Source organism: Chenopodium quinoa, unplaced genomic scaffold (assembly GCF_001683475.1).
Source record: "Chenopodium quinoa cultivar QQ74 unplaced genomic scaffold, ASM168347v1, whole genome shotgun sequence".
Classification (NCBI taxonomy): Eukaryota; Viridiplantae; Streptophyta; class Magnoliopsida; order Caryophyllales; family Amaranthaceae; genus Chenopodium; species Chenopodium quinoa.
The window spans coordinates 24,292-48,671 of NW_018742931.1; the positions used below are offsets into that span (position 1 = coordinate 24,292).

General features: G+C 33.4%; 1 protein-coding gene across 1 annotated transcript; it reads right to left on the bottom strand.

The window, feature by feature from the left end:
* Window positions 1-1,654: 1,654 nt before the first annotated feature.
* LOC110728368 (probable beta-1,3-galactosyltransferase 12) lies at window positions 1,655-11,342 on the bottom strand. The gene is made up of 7 exons (XM_021908012.1): window positions 10,686-11,342; window positions 8,527-8,679; window positions 8,351-8,433; window positions 7,865-7,964; window positions 7,656-7,769; window positions 4,965-5,107; window positions 1,655-2,332 (listed from the first exon to the last, which is right to left on the bottom strand). Exons 1-7 carry the CDS (start codon window positions 11,105-11,107, stop codon window positions 2,235-2,237), a joined length of 1,113 nt encoding a protein of 370 aa, XP_021763704.1. The 5' UTR covers window positions 11,108-11,342; the 3' UTR covers window positions 1,655-2,234.
* Between the last annotated feature and the right edge of the window lie 13,038 nt (window positions 11,343-24,380).

Here is a 24,380-nt window from a genome sequence, read left to right on the forward strand (position 1 = left end):
CCAATTAAAAAACTTAATATTTTATTCACATTCACCATCGGATTGGGGTCAAACCGGACTAGATTTTGGTTGGGCCTCGCAAAAGGTGTTCAACTCTGTCATCCTCCTACAAACATAAATCAGAATTATGCAATTCATGAATTTCTTAACCTAATAGCTACATATGGCAAGTATTTATATCTCTAACCCTCATAAATTCACTAAAAATATGATTTTCCCTTACTTAAAATTAAATTAAGAAAAGCTCTAGTTTGCTAGGTAAATAAGGTGGAACGTGATGATTAAGAGACATAGTCATCATACTAAAGAGAACTTTTAAAGAAGTTTAATACACACAAGTTATTTAAGGGTGAGGTATATTTTTAGGGAAAACCTGTAAATTTATCTTCCAACAAGTAATTATGTACGTAATACAATAATTCAGTTAACAGATGTTCATCAAAACAATTCTTATATCTTGGAAATTTTCATTATTCTAATTTTAAAGTTATTTTTCACATTATTCATTAGATCTTCTAGGGTATGGACTTTCTTCAAAAGTTTCACAATATTTAATTTCCACTTATGCAATATAGATGTTACATCTAAATAGTTAAAACATCCATTTCCACTAAATCACTACAACTCAAAACTCATTTCTTAATCTTATCCTTGTAGTATGTGATCCTCTAGACCACCGACTATAAGGCATGTTGAGAGAGAAGAAAAGCAAGAGTTAGCGCGAAAAAAAAAAAAAAAAAAAGTTAAGAAACGAAGAGAAAATGAAAAATGAAGTGTAATTTCGAGAGTGAATAGCGAATTTCTTTTTAAAACACTTCAAAAAAAAATAAAAAAATTTATCAAAAATAAAAACCTATGAAGACATAAAATCACGACAAAAGAATATATGTATAGTACTACTTTGTGTGTTTTTCGGAAGCAAGGGAGAATTAAAACCTGGTACAATATTATTTGCAAATATAAGTATCGAAAAAAAAAAAGTTTATATATGTCATAGCTATCAAAATAATACAACAAATGACTCTTACATTTATATTTTGGTACCAAAGTAAAAGTTAAATACCAAAATAACAAAAAGAAAAATAAATGAGTATTTTGAGATATTATTAATTAAGTAAATCTAGAAAACTCTGAGAAATTGGGACAAAGAGAATTTAATGAGTAACAAAGTGGTGTAAGATGTAGAAATAACGATGACTATAATTTTCATCATCATCGATATATCAACTAGTAGTCCAATAATTATAATATAAAAAATTATATTATAAGATAAATTCAAATATTTTATGCAAGTTGAGATTAGAGATGTGTATGGTATGTATATATGCAAAAATACACCCAATAAATAAAAATTGGCGTTATTACTGGCAAAAACATGCAATTTGTTGTTTGTTTATACCACCAAAAAAAGTGTTGGCCAAATTCAGACCACACATTATATAAGAAGAGCTCAACAATAATACTGCACTGTTTCTGTATACTCAAGGCTCAACCTTCACTTCATCCCCTGGAATCCAAGCAACTCAGTGACAGGAAGTGGTCCAATTATGTATGTAGAAATATCATTATACACACGCATAATATATATTTAAAATTTTATTGTCCAATAATATGTAAAAAAAAAAAAAAAAATCCTACAAAGAATAGAACAAAATATGGATAATCTTTTCAATATATTGAATAAAAAAATCAACCAATTTTACATGTTTTTCAACAATAAAAAATGGTCAGTCCAAAACCATTTCCATAGGATTTTGGAATGAACATAGGAAATTATATTTTTCAACCTAAAGATCGAGCCAATTGTCTTTGATTCGGTCTGTGAGTTCCCAGAACAAAGGGGATTTACCAACTAAAAGAATACATATCAGCAATGAGGCTGAATATTTGAAATGGGATTAGTTACAGCAAACTGAAAGGTAAATCTCTCAATTCTCAAAAAGAGCACATGTTTTAATTGAATATTAACACATAATATAGTATTCCTCCTAATACCTGTAAAGAGTAGTTCTACATCTCTGTGATAGTTAACTATACCCTAGATACAATGATCACCCGGGAAAAGAATGCCTAGCGTACATTACAACAAATTTTAGGACTTCAAGGGCGTATTCCTTCTGTAAATATACTCATCCTTGAGATATTTATCAATTCCAATTGCATTTCGAGTAACAGGAACAAAGCCATGCTTGAAATGAAAAGGTTAATAGAACATATGAAGTGCAAGAAAACACTTATCTATCATCGTCCTCCTCTGCTGGAAGCGTTGGACTCTTAGAGCACATATTAGTATCATGAAGTTCCTTTAGTCTTGCGGGCGGATTGCATAAACCTGTTCAGCAAATCCCCAACTTCAGTCATTAGTATCTTAAAAGTGCATAAATACCCCAATCCCAAAAGTTAACCTCTTAATGGAACTACAATGTGCAACACATTCAAAATCAGAAAAGGTAAAGCACAAAATAGATATGCATAGCATGAATTATCAGCAGTAAAATCTAAAGAAAAGGTTTATCCGCAGGGAAAAGAAGGTTAGGCTGGAAGCAACAGATACAACTTTTCCCTGTCGCCAATGCTTCAAAAATGCTATAACAATAACTGCCTATAGGCCATCTTCTAAGAAAAACAACAATGTGACATACGAAGTATCTAAGATTGATTTTTCCTCTAGAGAAGATAGTTCAAATTTACTCACTAAAAATATTCCACACAGAGATTCCCAGATATCATTCAGACTAATTTGTGTATCTCTCATAAGTTTGAATTTAGGCATTTTTGTGATGTTTTATTCACATACCCCATATTTGACACTCATTTTTACAGTTTTACCATACAAAAGGACATCCTGGCATGAGAATAGAAAGGATATTGAAATAGATGCAGTATGAATCTCATGCCACAACTTACTGAAGAAAACAAGGTTTTTGGCGTGAGATACTTCAACAACGATATTATGCAGTACCACTAATGTATAAATGGAGTATCTGTGTAGTTCCTTTACAACATGAAATCCTACAACCTAATTTCAGACAGTTTCCTACTTTCCAGAGTCCTGCTGACACGACAAATGTATCTCTACAGGCTTCCTAATGGATTTAAATAGCACATTTCAGGGAGGGAAATGGAAAACTACAGTACCTACAGGGTTCACTGCCATAAAATATCAATCAACATAAGGAATCTGCATCACTGAAAAAGGTGTCTTAAATCGTAATTTCTATCGTTTGTAAGTCTCATCAAGCTAATGTTACTAGGAGTCTTCATTTCACCCAAGTATCATGTCAGAAAATAGACTCTAGCTGAATATGGACTCTTGACAGTTCATTTTGGACCAAAACCATGAAGTTTCCAAAAAGGGATGATGCAGCTTACCAACAGAGCCAAAAAGTTCACCACCCTTTCGTGTGGTTAAACCTTTCTAACATGAACAAAAGCATCATAGTAACAGCACAACATCAGTGGATCTTATGGAAATGATGTCTTCGTATTACAGAGCACTCATATTTTTATCCTAAAAGGAGCTCCTGCAAAGGCTGCAATTCAATAGACAATGCTGATAAATGGAGCATTTCTAAACCCATAAAAGCCAGCTTCTCAAAGAACCTCTTCAGATAAATAAGCACTTATAGACCATGGTGATTAATTGCAGAGTTTCTACTGCACAGCCCATATCCACACTAGAACCCAAGAAGAAAGCAACGAAGAAAAGGAATTTAATTATATTGTGTGTGGCTAAAAAGATTTTAGGTTATTCAGCTTAGAATTCAAAACTGCCTGTTCATCCTTTTGAAACAATGGACCATTTCTTAACTATTTCCTCTTATCCTGACATCTCCTGTTTAAACTTTGGAGCAAAAAAAATAAATGTCATCAGTAAGTAACTACGGCCTTGTATCTTTCTAAGTTCACACAATGACTTTCTCCATTTATGTAGGTTGAGGTCAAAAAAAGTTACTAATATATGTCTACGGTAAGTCCAAGCAACTGTGCTGTTGCAAGAGAAGAGAGTAGGCTGTCAGAACATAGATCCCAAATCGGCAAGAGCAAAGCTTCATGGCATCAAATATGTCAGAGGTTCAAAGCTGCAAGCCTATAAACAATAGAGCAAGGCAGCATATACCTGACCTCCTTAGAACCCATGTTAGCACTAGCCTTAAGCACTTGTGCTAAGTGAAATTCAAGAAACAAGGAAATTAAGAGAAGATGGAGTTCAATGATAAATTTCTGGAAATCAGCAATAATAGAGGATAGTTAACGATTCTACAGGCTTGTTCTCTCCCAAAACGTTTAACAAAATTAATAGAAACTCTCATCATTATCAACATGATTTTCTCTCTAATATGCTCTATTTATTGAGCTTCTACCCTAACTAACTATATACTTCCTCAAGCCACAAATAGTAAAATCATTACGCTACTACCTAATTTACCCCTCTCCCTTATATTGATGATTACATTGCTTGGCAACTTGAAATCCATGTGTTCAGAGCTAGTCAACTTCTCAATGACGAGGCTAGATATTAACAGGTAGGGTGAGAATCTTAGCCATTATATTAAGTTAATTTACAATCAGATAAAGCCACAAGGAAGCATTCAGTTACAGATGGGATCTACTGGTTTATTATAGTCTGCATGGTGCTGTAAGTCATCTTTTATGCACTGCCATAAGTTCATGGCTCCAGCCTAGTCTTTGAGCTTCCTAAGGTCATTATTTGCTTCAGAATTTTAATTCCTAAATGATATTGAAAGTATCGAAGCTTAAGTAACAAGCACATAGTACACACAATAACAGCATCTTGCAAATTTTGCAAGTAGCTCTACTGCCTAAAGGCTAAAGAGCAGGAAGGTATGGGCTATCTCGAAGAGATAGTCAATCAATTAAAAATAGCTGTTAAGATTTTATAAAGCATAATTTGATCAGACAGCAGGAAGTCAGGAACCAGAAGAGAGAAAGACGATCCGCACCAGAACATTTTGGGATATCCCACACACCAATCGATGTTGGCGTGCAACGAGGATCACACATAGCCCGATTATCTTCATGATGAACATTCATGGCAAGCATCCATGAGCCAATGGTTACATCTTCATTGCTAAAAATTCTCAAACTGCACAGGAAAAGGCATTTCATCAACAAAATAAGACTGGAAAGAAAATGGCACGGTGTTCGAAGTTTATCTCGGTAATAGCAAGTAACAAACAAGGCATGCCTCACAATTTAATCAAAATAGTGTCCTAATAGAATTATGCAATTTAAAGTAACAGAATTAGTAATCCTATTTAAAATCAATTCTCATTATTTTGAATCAAAATCTTCAAAACTAAGACTATAATCTTATAAATGTTAAATGTTAGGATCTGACAGAAGGAAATACGGACTCAGATTTCAGTAATGTACAAGCTAGCTCTGAGAATTAAGCAATATACATATAGCTGCACTGGCTTACCAAAAAATAAAAAAACACCTCGAAGTTTAATTCAGTATGACCAATGAAGAGGATTGGGTCGCAAAATCCCAAGATAAGTCACTCGGGCACCCTCTAAGTTTTATACAATATAATCAATGAAGGGGACCAGGTCACCAAGTCCTGAATAAAATCAATTGGACATGAGAGTAGCCTCACATAGTCACATTACTACCCTACCCTTAGATATTGTCCACCAACATACTTTGGTTAGCACATTTTTTAAATCGTCTTTGGGATTTCTTAAGACAATAAAAGGTTGTTACTATTCTTTCTTTGTTCCATTTTCTACGGACGGTCCTAGTAAGTTTGCAAATCTTCAGGTATCCTACAAGAGGTGGGGGAAAAAATCAAAAGTGTTACGCAATTGAAGAGGAGAGAGCTGCTCCTCAACCAGTGAGAGATGCAATTCTTCTTCTGAGAATTGAGGGGGGGGGGGGGGTGAGAAAAAAAAAAGGGTGAGAATTTCCTATTATTAAATGCATGATTTCATTTTTATGCTCCGTTTCTACTTAAATGCAAGAATTTCTGGTTTTGATAGTTGATTTTTTTAATTTGTTGATTTTTTCGGGTGCCGAATAGGAAAAATAATCATGAGAAGCGGCAAAAGATTTTTTTGTTGCTGATGGAAGGGCAATAGATGGCAGGATTTACTTCAACAGAAGCAAAGCTAACATCGAAAAAAAACACTAAAAGCTGTCATAGCCCATTCACCCTTCCAAAATTTCCTTAATTCTGTATAGAGAAAGGATAACAGGGCAACTCCTCAATTATTATCCGAGATTTAGTCCAGGATTGGAAAAATGAGGAGAAGAATTGATGTCCATCCTTGGATGAAGCACCACAGCAACCTTTCGCTACTTCTCATCCCGATAAGATACTTCCATCAAGATTGGTACAGCAAGACTTTCATCAGAAGGTTGCTAATTGAACACCCTTATGTAAGCTTCACAGCTAGGACACTTAAGAGTTTAAGCAAAGCACTGGTTTGCTTGTAATAGGCAAATGAGTCATTTGATGGCCTTTTATCGTGAAGGCATTAAGATCCAGATCAAATTTTCCATCAGAGGTAACCTAAATAAGGCACAGATTGTCCCTCTAACAAAAACCACAAGTCCACAACCAGGTATAGCTGCGACAAATATTTTCCAGTATAAGAGCGGGTCAAAAATAAGTCATATCAAATCAGATATAACTGAGGCACAGATTGCCATTCTAACCAAGGTTGAGTTTATATATTTTATTATCTGACTAGGGCAGAAACCTTAGGACGATCAGTGAGATGCTGGTCAGCATTAATTGAGTAACTACTTCCTTCAAAACTCATTTCCAATGGATGGAAGAACTTCTCATCATACTCCAACCCAATAGTCTGTGACAAAGATGGTTTTGATTAGGGAGAGACAAAACCCTAAGAATGAGCTTCACTATCTGAAGATCCTAACTCAGATATGGAGGAGAAATTGTGGGGCCGAGATGGCTTTACTCGTCTTGTGTTATGTATGTGAGATGAGGTATTTGTGTAGTATCTAAGGACACATTCAGTACTCTTGCAGGCATATTCTGGTTTATCTTTTATGAAAAGAAAACAAACTTGTTCACATAAAGAAAACAAACTTGTTCAGATAAACTTCTGGGCAAATTTCATAAACTATAAGTAAAAACTGGACACAAGAATTAGTGGTTTTGGGGAAAAGCACCTTGACAGTACTTTGTCACTCTCCATTTTAGATCCCTCTTTATGCCTCTCATTGTATTCTTTCTCTATTGTCACGATTCCTATAACATTACAGATACTGCTCATGCCTAGAGTCTATTCCATAACATAATTTATCAACTTTCAGTCTTTTATAATTAAAATTACAAGCTAAACCTCAAAAGCCTCTTAAGAATTTCTGAACCATGTACTTAATGTTCTACAACTCGATTATACCTAAACACCAACTATTCATGTTCACTTTTGCTATGTGAGGGATCTTTCCATTGCTTCCTGTAAACCATGAGTATACATGCTTAATATGGTTACAGAGGGGGGAAATTAAATCAAAGCCACAGAGAAGTATTTTTCCCAATCAGGCCAAGCAACACGCAACATCAATAATTCAATATTAATTCAGCAAGTGAAAGATAGAAGATTGAGTGACTCATATTTAAAAGGATGCAAGGTTGAAAGCAAGAAGAGGAACCACACCTGTTGTTCTTGGCAGAAGCCAATGAAGAAACTACCTCAGCGGATAGAATATACAAAGGAGCATAAGCATGCAAAAAGTATTCATTTCCAATAAGGTGTCCTTGACTTTCATACCTGAAAACAAATGCAAGACAGACAAAAGAAGCAGTTTATGAATTTCAAGTCTAATCTAACTTTTAATGAGATGATAGAATGTGATTTTCTCTTACCATTTCATTTTAGGGTCAGTGATGACAGGTCCTTTCTTCATGCAGCCAATATAAGTTCTAGTTTCAGTTCTCTCCTTGGCTAAAAGTGTGGCAAGCCTGTCTGACAAAAGTCAAGATGGAGAGTTATTGTACCATGGAGATTTACAGTCTGTAAGAAGTATGTTATTTAGACGGAATTCCAAGTCAAGTCCAGAAAAAATCTAGACTAGACTCTAAAATTTTTTACTCAAATTTTGGGAATCTTGGACTAGTTTAGATTCAACCCTTCAGTCTAAATTTTATACTTGTAAAATATAATTATATAAATTAAGCACATACATCAATTTCATTTAATCTTGAATTAGAACGTTATTAGCTGAAATGAAGTTGTTTGAACATTGATAGTTTTATTTTTAGTATTAAATTGGAAGTGCAAAAGATATTATTACCTTTTTGGACTTAACCTCTTAACCTCTCTGTAAATTGCAAATATACAAGATTACATACCTGGACGTAAATATATGTCATCACCAGCTTTAACATAATAATCTGCTTCAAAAAGTTCAAATGCTGCTATGAAAAATGCCAGGCTGCAAAGGAAAAGAAATAGACACAATGAAATAGGAGTTGGGGTGTTGCTTGGGATAAAGATATTGTCAAACCACAAAGCCTACGACTTTTACGTTTTGTGTGGAGGGCTAGCATGATCTTCATCAACATCTATACGCAAAAAATCTTTATACTTATCCACCTCTTGGTTGAGGGCAGCCATCTTTTTAGCATCTTTTGACCGTCCAATCACAAATCTAAAGGCTAAACCAGTAGAATGCTCCAACCTATAGCAGGCAAAGTTTAACAGTGAGCATAACACACAAGAGTACACAGTATGAATATTGAGCTGCAGAGTTCAGCATCTCAAACAATTCCTGGACTTGCACCAGGTCATCTCAAAGAAAGGAAAAAACAGTAAGGTACCATGCAAAAATCCTTTTTTTTTTTTTCTAGGGAGTATTTGTCAGCAGGAAAGTCGGAATAACAGGGCAAAAACCTTTGTGACAGTCCACACTACCACATCGCACTTTATGGAATTCTGCTTCTGATTTGTCTATATATAATTCTGGTAATTAATTCTATCCCCTCAATTTTCATCTTGCCTAGCAAGATTATAAAACTAAATTTTTCAAGTCTTTTAGAATGATAATAACCTACACTTTATTTCATGAGTATATCCTTTCTAACCTATTTCAACCACAACGTCACAATATTCTGCTGCAAATTTGTCTGCATATACTTCCTCCGTTTCTTTTTAGTTGACACGTTTCTTTAGTCACGTTTGTCAATGCACAAATTCAACCATTAATATCTTTGATTATCGATAAGCAAAAATTATGAAAATTTGATATTTTGAAAATATTTATTGTGAAGAATCTAACAAGATCCCACCTGACTATATTTTTCATTATGTATAAAGCACAAATTACGGTCAAAGGAGAGTGTGTGAATAGTGCTAAAGTCAAAACGTGTCGACTAAAAAAAAACAGAGGTAGTACCTTTTATACTTTAAATACACAAAATCATAAACATTGTTTCTAAGAAAAAATGAATTGTTTAGGTTGAAAGTTCCAAAGCATTCCTTAATTCTCCTCACCTAGACTCTTCTAAACACATACAGGCTATGTTCAGTTCACCTAATTGTATGACATAATTAATATTGTCAGATCAAAACATAAGACCAGATCACATCAAAAGCATCAAAATATATCAATAATGGAGATACCTGGTGCCCTTAAAACCACACCAAACAAGATACTGACACTTTAATCCTACAAAAACCAGCCAATCGATACAGTGTCCATCCCATCTCACACCTTCTCCTTATGTGCTCTACACACGAGCATGTGGCAATGACTCAAAATTTCACCCGGGTGCAGGATGTATAGTGCGCCTGATTGAAAAAGCCACTGCCAATACGAAATCATCTGCTTCTATATCCTCTCTTTACCTTTCTCAGGATCCCAAAAACAATATTCAATATTGCAACAATAACCTCTCACCAAAACTAAATCCTAGTGATCTCATAATAGTAGCTTAGTTTATAATAACACTCCATTTACTTGTAAAAAATCAATTTAGAAACAATGATTGTGTGTCGACAAACTAAGTTGGTTAAAATCTAGCGGGTGGAACACAATTAACCAAAACTTGAGATCAAATCCTGTAATCAATGTTCCAAATGCATCATAAATCCCCTATGATCACACAATTTAGATGCATTATAAATCACACAAATTCCGCAACAAAATCAAACAAAACCCAACAAAAATCAAGCAATCCTAATTGCATTAAAACCGTATGTCAACTAGCTTAGTTGGTTAAAGTGTCACAGGTGGAAACCCAATTAACCAAAATCCGAGATCAAATCCCATAATCAATGTTCCAAACGCATCATATATCCCCTATGATCACGCAATTTAGATGCATCATGAATCACACAAATTCCGCAACAAAATCAAATAAAGCCCATAAAAAATCACGCAATTCTGATTGCAGTAAAACATAAATTAGCTAGAAATTGTATATTAACTAACTTAGTTGGTTAAAGTGTCACAGGTGAAACCCAATTTACCAAACCTGAGATCGAATCCCATAATCAATGTTCCAAACGCATCATAAATCCCCTATGATCACGCAATTTAGATGCATCATGAATCACACAAATTCCGCAACAAAATCAAATAAAACCCAACAAAAATCACGCAATTCTAATGGCATTAAAACATAAATCAGCTAAAAATAGTAAAAAATTATACTCCCTAACATAAATATTAAAAATGCGGCGAACCTTAAAAGACCTTCAGGATCAGAAGGAAACCAAGTACTCCTCAAACCCTCTCTTCGATCAAACGAATCAAACCCAGTCAAAATTCCAACAAACCCTAAAAACTTAGGACGATCAAGAGCATTCCCGCCATCACTGATCTTGGAAGATCGATGATTTTGAGCCGTCAATAAGTAATGCCCGCGAAATGAATCCTGCACCCGACCACACCGGAAAATTGGCGGCGATTGAGAGCGAGTGAAAGTGAGGAGAGAGAAAATGGTGCCGGAGATTCCGACAAGAAGGCAAACAATGGAAAAGACGATAAAGGGTATGGGAGGGCGGGAAGAATGGGAAGAAGGAATGAAGGGCTTTTTGGTCTTTTCGGATTTGGAGTATGGTTGGTTGTCGGAGGTTGGTATGAGGGGTGATGAAGTTCGCGGCATTTTCGAGGGAGGAGAGAGAATTTGTGAGAGATCTGACGGAAGAAGATGATGATCTGAGGAGAAGAGTGTCAATGTCAATGGTGGTCTAGTTTAGTCAAGTGTGCCCTTACTTCTTTACTGTACACTATGTAGTGTGTCGAGACTGTCGACTGTAGTGCTGTACAAAGTGTAAGATGGTAGAGATGACAATGGGTCGGGTTTTTTTATTGCATTTATCGAGTCTTGACTTGATTTGAGTTAGGTTTGTACTCGTATTAACTCGATCTCCGTATATATTAGTATCCCTATTCACTTCATCTTATTTTTGCTGAATTAAAATTATTTTTATTGAAATGAAATTATTTTTGCTGATTTTAAATTATTATTACTGAACTGAAATTAATTTTACTGAATTGAAATTAATTTTATTGAAGTGAAATTATTTTTGTTGAACTGAAATTATTTTTACTGATTCTTTGTTGTATTTCTTCTTTAAAGTTACTGATTTTTACTAAATTAAATTAGTTTTACCGAACTGAACTTATTTTTATAGAACTGAAATTATTCTTGCTGAACTGAAATTAATTTTACTGAATTGAAACTAATTTTATTGAATATTATTTTATTTTTTTAAGGTGAAGTTAATAGGGCCTAAGAACGAATTAATTTTCTTTCTTACTCCAACTTTGTTTATCATGTGGCAAAATCGTGAATAAATTAACAAAATAGTCGATCAGTATGGAATTTCGTAATTATATCAACAACTATGGGCCCATATTTAAAAAAAAGTGTTGATTTATTTACAGTTTTATCATTTAATAAACAAAATTTGTTTATCAAGGTGATAAACTTGTATTTTCTCCCGCATTTAGAGTAATAAAATAATAGTTCGTTGTTATGTCATTGCACGGGTGTAAAAACTGAAGAAATGATAGAATAGATTTTTTACAGAGTATTGTACATAAAGAAAGTAGTTTAAAAATTAAAGAAAAAATTGTCGAGACTAATTGTAGGGAATTTTTCAAACTCAACCTTTTGAGCCCCATTGTGTTCATGCTTTTAGGCATGGCGGAGCTCCAAGATAAGGAAGCTAGAGATATGAGAGTCGCCAACAAGTTTTAGGAACTTGTAAACCGTTCACAGGTGCGAAGGTTACACCCCATTCACGATCACGGAGATCGCTAACTCCATAGTGGCCTGGAATCATGACTGGATATTCGAAGATGATGGTACGAATCCAACCTAAAAGATACTGAACCCGCCCTAAATCGGCCTCGGTCTACTTAATTCTTATGATATTCATGTGCGCTTTCCGATCAACACACATACATCAAGTTAGCCCTAAACCTGTTTAATCTATGTTGGTTGATTATTAATGCACAATCAAATCTATTATTGGTGATACTTGAATTAAAATCATATTAACCTAAAACCAAATTATTAATTATCTTATTAGGCGTGATTTCAAGTATAAATTCCCTTTAAACCTGCAAGAAGGGGCGTGATCAAGCAATAACAATCGAATCATGAATAATCAATCAACATATAATTAATTGACACAATAATCATCATAATAATCAAAATCATAATCAAAGTGTTATCCTAAACATGATATTAGAAATCATAAAAACATCCTAACATGATACTAGAAATCATAAAAACATCCTAACATGATACTTGAAATCTTAAAAACATCCTAACATGATACTAGGAATTAAAATAATATTCAAAACATGATTTCTACTCCAAAACCAAAATAATAATGAGGGTGATCGAATTACTCACGTTGATGCTCCTCCCTTCTTGCTATTAAAACAATAAACACATTAGTAACTTCAAGAAAGATTAAATCAACAAAGTAAATAAATCAAATAATAATTGAAATATTGATTTGGGACCAAACCTCAGAACTATCAACCTTTCTCATCGAGGTCGAAGGCAACATCGAGGATGGTTAGGAGTATTCGAAACTCGTGAAGGAAGTATGGTGTTTGATCGAAGAGAGTATCAAGGATGTGTGTTGGATGTGTTTAGGCTAGGCTAAGAACATGAAGAATTAAGAGAGAGTGAGAGAAAATATTAGACAGGGTATTCATGATGATTGTTGGTGAATGAAAACGGGGTAACACGACCTCTACTTATAGGAAAAAAGAGAGTCGAAGGACCAGAAAAGAGTCAAAATTCAAATCAAAGTAAAAACAGGTCTCATCGCGGCGCGACAGCTTTATCGCGGCGCAATGGTGCTGTCGCTCGGCGATGGTTTTGAAAAAGATAGAATCTGTACGGAGTTTGATTCCCAATTGGATTGGGTCAACCAAATATCCGTACGTATTCTATTTTGACCGGGATTGGGATCATTGAAAAACAGATGTTTTATCCGATGTAAAATTCTTAAATCTTTATCTTTTCAAAAATGGGATTAAGTAGAGACTTCTAAAGGATTCTAAAAGTTCATAATAAATCCTAACGGATTTAGAATCGAAAATAACCTTCTAGAAGATTCTAAAAGCTTGTAATAAATCCTAATTGATTTAGAAAGGGGATTAAGGTAATGGACCCTCCACATGATCATTGAGTCGCAGGCAAGGCTTGGTTTAGTATTTTGGCCATAACTTCTTCGTTATAAGTCGGATTTGGGCTTATAATATATTGTTGGAAAGCCCTTTTAAGTCGGATGCGGGCTCGGTTTAGTATTTTGGCCATAACTTCTTCGTTATAAGTCGGATTTGGGCTTATAATATATTCGTTAGAAAGCCCTTTCAAGCCCCATCCAACTAAGCAATAATTGGACCGAGATTATGGACCTAAATAATCTGGTTTGGACGTTTTTATGGATTGAACACGAAATGAATGATTTTGCGAGACACGAAATGAATGATTTTGGGTTTAAAGACACGAAATGAATGATTTTGGCTTAATAAATTTTAGGTAAGGTTAGAATATTGTCTAGGCTTAAGGGAACTTCACGAGACTTTTCAACTCTTCACCTAACTCGATAATCAAAGATGTGAAAGGTACTCATCACTGGGTTGGTTTTTGGGGAGACACAATCAAGTGTCTACACTAATACAACATTTTTCGGGTATTCCAAAATATGTTGTCGGGTATTCCAAAATAAAAAAATAAAAATATAAAAAAAAATCATTTGATTATTTCAAACCATTAGGAGGTACCTGATCAAAATAGAACGTGAGGACGTGATTGGTTGGTAACTTGTTTAATAGGGTAATTATGACACGTGTTGCAATATGATTAGTAAGTTTTGTTTTATTATTTTTAAATTTTCATTTTAAAAAATAGTTTTTAATAAAAAAGAAAAGAAAAAAATAGACACTTCATCCATCACCTAGCCCCCACGGGCCCTATCCCTTCACCGTCCATCGCTCGCCCAACCACCACCAGCCCAAATTCCCTACCAAACCCCTGAGTCAGGAACCTTTACCCTCCACTAACGTCATAATTAACCCCACTATCCAAAAACTTTCGTACCAACCGGCAAGGGAAGGGAGAATGGGTTTAGGACTGTCAAAGATGCGAGAAAGCAAGGCCGGGGTGGGGATAAGGGAGAGCAGGGTGGGTTGGGGATGAGGGAGATTAGGGTTGGGGGTAATATGTAAATATTAGCAAGTAGGGAGGATCGCTTTTACTCTAAACTTATGCACGACCATGTATCCCTATTTTATAAAAAGTGTGAGAATACTCTTATGAACAGTGTGAAGACTATTATACTCTTAAAAGAGTTTATTTACACATTTACCCCCACTTGAAATTTTGATAAATTTGAGTATTTGACCTTTCATTTCATTCTCCTCTACGTGGCTCTGTTCATCTTCTCTCGGTAACGTTTCTTCGTTTATGTTCCTCTCTCTAATTCTATAATACCCATCCTCTCAATTTTTCATTATCTTCTCCTTCTCTTTAGTCTGTCGTACTACATTTTCGACTTCATTTAACAGGCATCTTCTTGGCGGATTTGAGAAGAAATTAAATACGAATGTAATTTTTTCAACGAGTTCATAAAAGTGGAAGTATCCGAAAGGTTACGTTTGATGGTTTTACACGGTTGAGGAAAATACCGTTTTTCTTCAAATTTCAATTTCACATATTTTTCCATTGAGCAAATTTGAAATTCTGGGTATTATTCATTTTTATGATTTTGATCATTGAGCAAATTTGAAATTCTGGGTATTATTCATTTTTATGATTTTGATCCATTGAGCAAATTTGAAATTCTGGGTATTATTCATTTTTATGATTTTGATCCATTGAGCAAATTTGAAATTCTGGGTATTATTCATTTTTATGATTTTGGGTTTGGTTATTCATTTAATTTCCCTAAATTTGATTGGATTTGAAAAAAAAAGGTGGTTAATTGAAGTGAATTGGAGTGCCAAGAAAGTGGTATGCAAATGAAATATATACCAATTTAAGTTGATTTTACTACCACCTCAATTCTCTTTCTATTTTAAGGAGTCGAATAAAGGTTTGGAGAGCTTCATTTCAAGACTAATGCAAAGAAAGAAACTTCGAGTATATTCTGGCAATTTGCTAATTTTTATGTTAACTTCGCTTTTCTAATAATATTTACAATTATATGTTTTTTTGTTTTTTTAATTTTTTCTTAAATGTTATTCTTATTGTTGTTAGACAGGTGATCTATTCACCCTCGGTGCCAATTCACCCTTTTATATACAGTAATGGCCATATATACTTAGGTATACACTTGTTCTCCAGAAATTCGCTCTAAGAACATTTTTGTAATTTCTACATAATCTACATTTGTCTATACTTCTCATGGTAGTATTCCACTATATTGATTTCAAAATAATTCGGCGCCAATGGGTTATATCAATCACCTTTTTTTGGTTGCTGGAGGTATTGAGCGGAATTATCCCTTTATTGTGAAAGGGTTGATTTTTATAAGCGTTGTAGAGAATTTCATCTCTTGCTGTTTTGTGCTGAAAACTTGAAATACTCTTTATATTATAATTAGGTCTCACAGACATACTAATTATGTTTGTCTCCACCGAGTATATCCAGTGCTGATATTATAGGAGTATCAATTTACTAGAAGGCAAGTTTATGGATAATGGATGTGCTTGAACAATAGTTTTATTACATGTATAACAGAATTCTGCTAGGTATGTATTCTTGTCCAGCCCTGTTTTCTCTTGTTATGTGTAGAATTTTTTGTCCCTTAACTGAGCTTTTTAAGGAGTGTAATCTTTAACTCTTTAAGGTTATGTTGCTGTGGTTTTAGGAGCTACATTCACTCCATACTTAAAGCATTTTCTCTCCTTTTTAAAGAGTTACTTAGACCTGACTTCAATTAATTGTTTGTGTCCCAATGTCCTTGGATGAGACTTGTGTGGTTTGCTAATCAGCAGAATTCTATATATATGTTGCCTTTGCCTGAGATTTTGTATACATATTTTTATGCTTTGAATCAATATGCCATGTTGTAGACTTGTAGTGTAAAGAACCAAAAAAGCCCAAGACTGTACTTTGATTCTTAAAATTTGGGGGAGATTGTGGAAATATAAATACATATCTCATGTCGTGAGTTGATCCATTTTTATCAACTATTTAGTCTTAATTAATTCTTTTTCGTCTGTATGACTTCATAATATTAATTTAGAGTAAACTTTCATATATAATTTAGACTACACTTTCATACTTCGTATATAATTTAGAGTACACTTTCATACTATTTTCATCATGATTAGTTTTGCTTTCAACATATATATACTTCGGATATAAATATGTAAGTTGTAGTTTAGCATTATTCTACAGTAGCATTTTCATTCCTCTAACACATTATTGTTTAACTTAATTGATATTATTATCAGTAAATTTTCTTGGCCATAATTTACATAATAGTAGTAAAAGCTTTTAAAAAGAACTACATTGTCATTTCCACTAACACACTATCTGTATTATTGGTCAGGGTGATAGGCTGCTACACCTAAAACAAAAAGTTTCACCATGTGTCCCTACAAGACACATTTTCTTCGGCTTTTAAGATCTATGTAATTCGTAATACAATATTAAACCATGCTAATAGACCAACAGGTAACGTTTGAACTCTTTCATTGTATGACCAAATAGCCATTTATGCTGCTATAGCCAGACCTTTTGTTAGCATTTTATCATGCTTATTGTACTAGCTCATTTGAAGTTTTTAATTAAATGGCCTACTATTTAGGTTGATGCAAAACTATAAATTTTTATGACCTTACTTCACAAGGCTTTCTTTACCAAATGATACAATACAAATTTTGACAGAAAAAAATACCACTAAACTAACAGTTTACATAGCAAATTTTCCATAGGCATTCATGTTTTGTTGTGAAGAGTATAAAAACAAGCTAATAAAACTTCCTTGTAAGGGCTAGCCATACGCGCACATCGCGCGCGTTGGCCACCCTAGTAATTCAAAAGATTAATTAAAGCATAAAATCTACTGTAAAGATTATACCTTTGAAACGTGCTTGTTAGTACGAACATAGCCTAAGAGCCACAAGAGCAATCCCTTTATTGAAAGTCCGCTCGCACGATCAAACCCACCTTGAGTGTACTAGCTTTGGATACCAGATAAAATCCCTCAAGGTTATGTGTTTAGATCTTAGGCTAGTTCTTACTTTTGCAGGCAATATTAGTTCTCCAATTAATTGTTATATTATATCCATCTAATGAATGTGGGGTATTTTTAATTATTAAACACCTCCTCAAAGTAACCCTAATAGAGTATATAGCCACCTAGACGTACCTTGATCCTTGCGTCCTTTAAACAAACAAACCGTTTACCCAACTTGATCACATAGATTACCTAATAATGTTAATATAAGGTTATCAACAAAAGCAATATAAACATAAACCCTAACTAGTTGTGCATGAACCTTAATTACAAATTTTATTTTATTTATTTTAAAATCATAAAATCTATATGTAATAATAATTAATAATCATAATCATAAATTTGTATCAAAAGAATATAGAACTTAGAAAGGATTAAAGATGTTTTTTTTACCCTTGCTTGCGGCATGCAAAAGGAGGAAGACTTTATCCCGGCAGGTGGCGATCAATGGTAGTGGGTGGATGTCGTCAAAAAGGATGGTGGTCAATGGTGGTGATCAGTGGTGGAGGATAAAGAGTGATGAGAGAATTTATGTAAAAAAGAGAGAAAATAACTGCGTTTAGGTGAATGATTGAGGAGGTTATGAGAGGGTATATATATAGTGTTAGGATTGTAAGAAATATGGTAAGCTCATAGAATAAGAATTATGGAAAATTTAAATTTAAGGTAATAAATTAATTGGATGGCAAATAAAATTAAGGTAAGGGTTAACTTAGAGAATAAGTAGAAATTATTTTAATTTTAAATCAAATCAAATTCCATTTTAACTGCTCATCAAATACAAAAATTTAAGCTTTCAAAGACCCTAATTAATTTTTCCAAATTTCGGACAAAAAACAATAAAATCAGTCTTTATTTTAATAAATTCAAACATTATACCTTTAATTTTTGGTTTTATAAAATTCATTAAAATATGACATTTTCTTAAGAAATTCAGACCAAATGAATATAATTATATATTTATAAAATCATATTTTTATACTCTTCAAAATATTTAAAATTATAATACTTTAATTATATGATTTTCGTTTTTTTTTAATTACTTAGATGGATAATTGTTTTTATCCAAAATCTAAAATAATAAATCGAAGACTCTTTTGGCTCCAAGATTTAAAACACTTCTTATATTACCAAAATACTCTTTTTAGAGAAAAAGAAATAATTAATTAATTAGAAAAATCATATAAAAAATACGGGGTATTATAGTTTTTTTTTAAAAATTATAATATTTTTTTAAAAAAAAATTTAGTTGTCAACATAAAAAAATAGTTAATCACAATGTGACACATGTGCAAATTAACTTGTTTAACAATGTCGTTTTATTTTGTAATCATCAAAAGACCATTTTACTTTTTAGAAGGCCAGACAAAGGTCATATTTTTTTTTGATAATTTTTTCAAAAATAAATGTCTCACTTTCCCGTTACTTTTATATATAGGGTATCATTTATAATCACTTATTTTATGATAAGCAATTTGTAATTGATTTTTATTACACATGTCTAGAGCTCTACCTTTTATATGCACATAACATCCTATATAAAAGGTATAAATGGGTAATATAAGATAAATTATATAAGTAATATAATTTATTGCTATTTGTTTGACTTTTTTCAAACAGTAAAATAAACTAATGGGTTTTATGTTGATTGTAATTCCATAATTAATACCTTGATGACTGAAGTTTGGACCTTTATGTTGCTTATGCCAACAATTTTTGCATACATTTCATCATTTCTAACTTTATTTTTCTGCCGTCTTCTATACATTTCCTTCTTTTTACATTTTCTTCTTCTTTATTTCTTTTCAAGAATGTTGCCTCTTTCGGTTGTGGCCAAATTTCTAAATACTCAATGTTGCTTATCTTTTAAGATTACAGGGCCGAGAGAGGTACTTAGTGTGAGAAACTTTAACAAAACAATTTTTGCATATATGTAGTTTCATGTCATTTGTTAATTTATGTTGTCTCCATAAATATGTATTTGCTTAACCATTCATTGGTTGATAATTCATTCTTTGTTATCCTCTTCACCAACTTAATAATCTTTATTAGAATGGACTTTTCAGTCGGCTTTATTCTTAAAAAGTTTTATAATACATATGAATGTAGGAAAACTTCATACAATAAGCAAGATTGGTAGTGTTCTTGGTGTCCCTATTTGTGCTGATGAGTGCACTTCTAGGCAACTAAGAGTTTTTTTTGCCAGGCTCTTGATTGAAGTTGATATTACTAAGCCATTTCCTAGTAGTATTTGGGTTGAAAGTCCATCTGGTGAATTGGTTGAACAGAAAGTTATCTTTGAATGGAATCCACCTTTTTGTAAGAAATGCAATAGAGTAGGGCATGACTATTCTATTTCTGCAAAGCCTCAAGTTCAGACCATAAAGAGGTAGTTTGAGTCTAAGGAGCAGACTAAGGTTTGGGTACTTAAAACCCAAACTGCTATTGTTGTTCCTGAGACTACACATATTGTAGGGAGAAAGCACAAGAGTCATAGTAGCACTACACATGTTGTTCCTGGTGTTCCCATCTCTAATCCATATTTGATTTTTTTAGAGACTGATAATGAAGTGATAGAGCCTATTGTACATGCTAGTGGTTTATTTCCTATCGGGGGTGAGTATAATCCCCCTCTAGGATCATGATTATCTTAACATGGAACATTAGGGATCTTAATGACCCTAGTATAGTGGTTTCTGTGAAGAAACTACTTGCTGAACAGTTTGTTGATGTAATTGGTATTTTTGAGGCTAAAGTTAAATCTCCTAAAAGTAGTGCCTTATAAAAGAAACTTGGCAACTCCTAGACTTGGTCCTGTAATTACACTACTTCTCTAAGATAGAGAATTTGGGTTGGTTGGCAAGCACCGAAAAGTGAACCTGGGTATTATCACTACTCATGAGGAATTTGTCCATATTGAGATCAACTCTAAGTATTTTCAACATCAAATTGCTTTTACTTTTGTCTATGGTCTTCACTCCATCCATGATAGGATTTCTTTTTGGCATAATGTTGGTTCTTTTAGCTATTTCTATCCCTTGGCTTATAACTGGGGATTTTAATATAGTGCTTCATGATGGGGATAGATTTAATGGTAACCCTGTTACTGATCATGAGGTGAGGCATTTTAAAGAATCCATTATTAATCTTGATCTTGCTGAGTTTAATAACAAAGGTGTCTTTTACTCTTGGACTAATAAGGGTCAAGGTGATGATAGAAGTAATACCAGAATTGACAGAGGTCTGGTGAATCAATCTAGGTTGCAGGATCTAGCCATGTTGAAGCTATTTACCTTCATCCTCTCCTATCTGATCACAACCCTATTTTGTTTGAAATTCACAAAGATCAATATGGGAAAGGTAGGCCATTTAGATTCTTGAATTATCTTGCATAGCATGTTGATTTCTCAAAAGTTGTTAAGAATTGCTGGAAACATAATGGTGGTGACTCCTTCATGGTTAGTGTTTGGCAGAATCTTAAGTCTGATAAGCAAGGACTTAAATAGATAAACACTAAGCATTTTTCTAGGGTGGCTAAGAGATTGTATTAGGCTCAACACCACTTAGTACAGGTGCAGGACAAACTTGCTACTGATTATGCTAACTCTTCCTTGCATGCTTAGGAAGCTGAAGTTGTGAAGCAAGTTAAATACTGGATGCACATTTAGAAGAGTGTTTATAAGCAGAAGTCTAGGGTTTATTGGATTAAGCTTGGTGATGCTAATACTCACTATTTCTTCAGTGTGATGAAATAGGCAAAGCAGGAACATAATTGATTCAATTTATATTGCGTCTGGCACTTTGCTTAAGGATATTGATCTTATTTTTGGTGAGATTGTGGACTTTTATAAGAAGTTGCCAGATTCTGCTGCTTCTTCTCTACTTGTTGTTGATTTGCACACTGTGAGATCTGATAAGCAACTTACTGCTGAGGCTATTGATTTGCTCTCTGCTAAAGTTACTTTTGATGAGATTGACCATGTCTTTGTTGGGATTGGGAATGATAAAGCCCCTGGTATTGATGGTTTTAATGTTGTTTTCTTTAAGGAAGCATTGCACATTTTTAAGTCTGTTGTCTATTCTACAGTCCTAGAGTTCTTTAACCAGGGTAAACAGATTAAGCAATGGAATTGTACTACAGTCACTCTTGTTCCTAAAGTGCATCATCCTTCTTATGTTAAAGAATATTTGCCTATTGCTTATTGTACAATGGTGTATAAACTGATCTCTAAGGTTATCACCTGCAGATTGGCTAAGGTTGTTGGTTCTATCATCAATGATGCTCAAGCTGGTTTTATTTCAAGAAAGCATATTGAGGACAATATTCTATTGCCAACTAAACTTATCAAAGGGTATTCTCATAGGTTTATTACACCCAGATGCATGCTCAAGATTGATTCGAGGAAAGCTTATGGTTTTGTTGAGTGGAACTTTTTGAGAAATGTCTTAGAGGGACTTAGCTTTCCTCAAAAGATGGTTAGCTGGATTATGGACTGTCACTTCAGTTTCTTTTTATTATGATTAATGGTTGGCCTTCAAAGCCTTTTTCTGCTAAAAAAGGTCTAAGACAGGGTGATCCCATACCACCTTTTCTTTTTGCTTTGTTTGTGGAGTACTTGTCTAGGTGTTTAACTGAGATGACTGGAAATCTTAACTTTAATTTTCACCCTAGTTGTGAGAAACTTGGGATCACTCACATGATGTTTGCTGATGATATGTTGCTATTTTCTAAGGTTGATACTATTAATGTTTAGCTTCTTCTTAAAGCTTTTTAGAAATTTTCTGATGCTTATGGTTTGGTTGCTAATCTTAGTAAAAGTGAGTTGTACTTTAGTGGTATTTCAGAGGATGAAAAAGTTAATTTGCAGACCGTCCTTGGTGTTAACAGGGGAATCATTTTTTCAAATATCTTGGTATTCATTTATCTCAAAAGAAGTTTATTGTTGCTCAATGTAGACCACTAGTTGAGAGAATTACATCTAGAATTGAATGCTGGACTTCTAGGAAAATTTCATATGTTGGCAAACTCCAATTGATCAAAAGTGTTCTTTTTGGTATTCAGACTTACTAGGCTCAGATTTTCATCTTGCCTTAAAAGATTCTGAGAGAGATTGAATCCAGGTTTAGGGTGTTCCTCTGGAAACATATGTCTAAGAAAGCTCCTGTTTCTTGGAAACATATGTCCCTTCCAAAAGTATGTGGAGGGTGGAACATTAATTCTCTAGGTGACTGGAATAAGCTGATGTATGCAAGATTGTATGGGATTTGGCTCACAAAGCTGACAATATGCGGGTTAAATGAGTTCATATTTATTATTTCAATAATAAGCATTTCTGGACAGTTGTTGTACCTAAGATATGTTCTTGGGTGGTTTACAGTTATGCATCATGGCAAGATGATGAGCATTTTTAAGCTCTATACTAAGCTCAGACCTCGGGATGTTAAAGTTGAGTGGAAAAGAATCATTTGCAACAATAAAGCTTCTCCAAAGAGTATTTTCATCACTTGGTTAGCTTTACAGAACAGATTGGTAACAAAGGACATGTTTATTCAATGGCATATCTCCTTTGATCCTATTTTCCTTTTCTGTCTTATCTGTTCTTCTCTAGTTCTTACTCCCTGAGTGTCTTGAATCAGGTTTTACTTTTGCTTGACTGTAGGAAACCAGTGCAGGATTTTTAGGCATAAGCAGCAATGGGTTATAAAGAATTGTAGGAAGGCTAACAGCAAAAGTAGAGTTTAATTTATTCTATGTGTTTTGCTGAAGTTGTTCATTCTATTTGGATTCAGAGGAATACTTTGATGTTTACAAGCAGCTACAAGTCTGATGTTTTTAGGGATATTATATTCAATGTTGCTTGCAGATGTAGTGTTTTGGATAGAAATTTGTTAATTATTCACTGATTTTGATTTCTAGTCCTTATTAGTTTGAGTTGAACCCTTCCTAGAAAGTGGCTTCTAGGGTGTTGTATGGTTTTGTTGTCTGGTCCTTGGTTAGGGATGAACCCTTCTTAAAAGGTGGCATCTCTCTCCTTGAGTCTAAGGTGTACTATAGCCTTTTATGGCTGCTGGTGTTTTGGAGTTGTTGTAATCTTGCTTTAAGAGATTACAACTTGCTTATATTGTTCTTTTAATTCTTTTGGTAATAAAATTTTATTTACAAAAAAAAATGTAGGAAAACTTCAACCATTTAAGATTCTTTCCAGACTAAAGAAAATTACGTAAATAATAATAATAAAACTAATAATAATAATAATAATAATAATAATAATAATAAAATAATAGTGATAATAATAATAATACTAAAAGTAATAATAATGATTAAGGTTAACACATAAACAATACACAATTATTTCTCAATCTATAACTAATACTAAAATAGCAACCGCTGAGATCATCATATCTTTAAATTAGACACATGTCATGTTTTTATTAAAAACTTTCCCTCCAAAACTATAATGATGTCATCATTTTATGATTTGTATTTTTTTTTTACTAAAATTTTGGTCAATTATATTATTATTAGTAGCAATTTCTAAAAAATAATCTATTCTCTCTAACAATAATAATTTAATTTTTCTTCTTCAGGTACCCAGTCCTTTCGTCATTCAATATTTCTATGAGCTCTAATTTTATTTTTTCATATTTGATGTATTA

Coding starts and splice junctions, on each gene's coding strand:
- LOC110728368 (XM_021908012.1), bottom strand. CDS start 11,107: ATGCCGCGAACTTCATCACCCCTCATACCAACCTCCGACAACCAACCA. Junction 5,108..7,655: donor GCTTCTGCCAAGAACAACAG/GTGTGGTTCCTC, acceptor TTTCCTGTGCAG/TTTGAGAATTTTTAGCAATG. Junction 2,333..4,964: donor GGATATCCCAAAATGTTCTG/GTGCGGATCGTC, acceptor TTTGCTGAACAG/GTTTATGCAATCCGCCCGCA.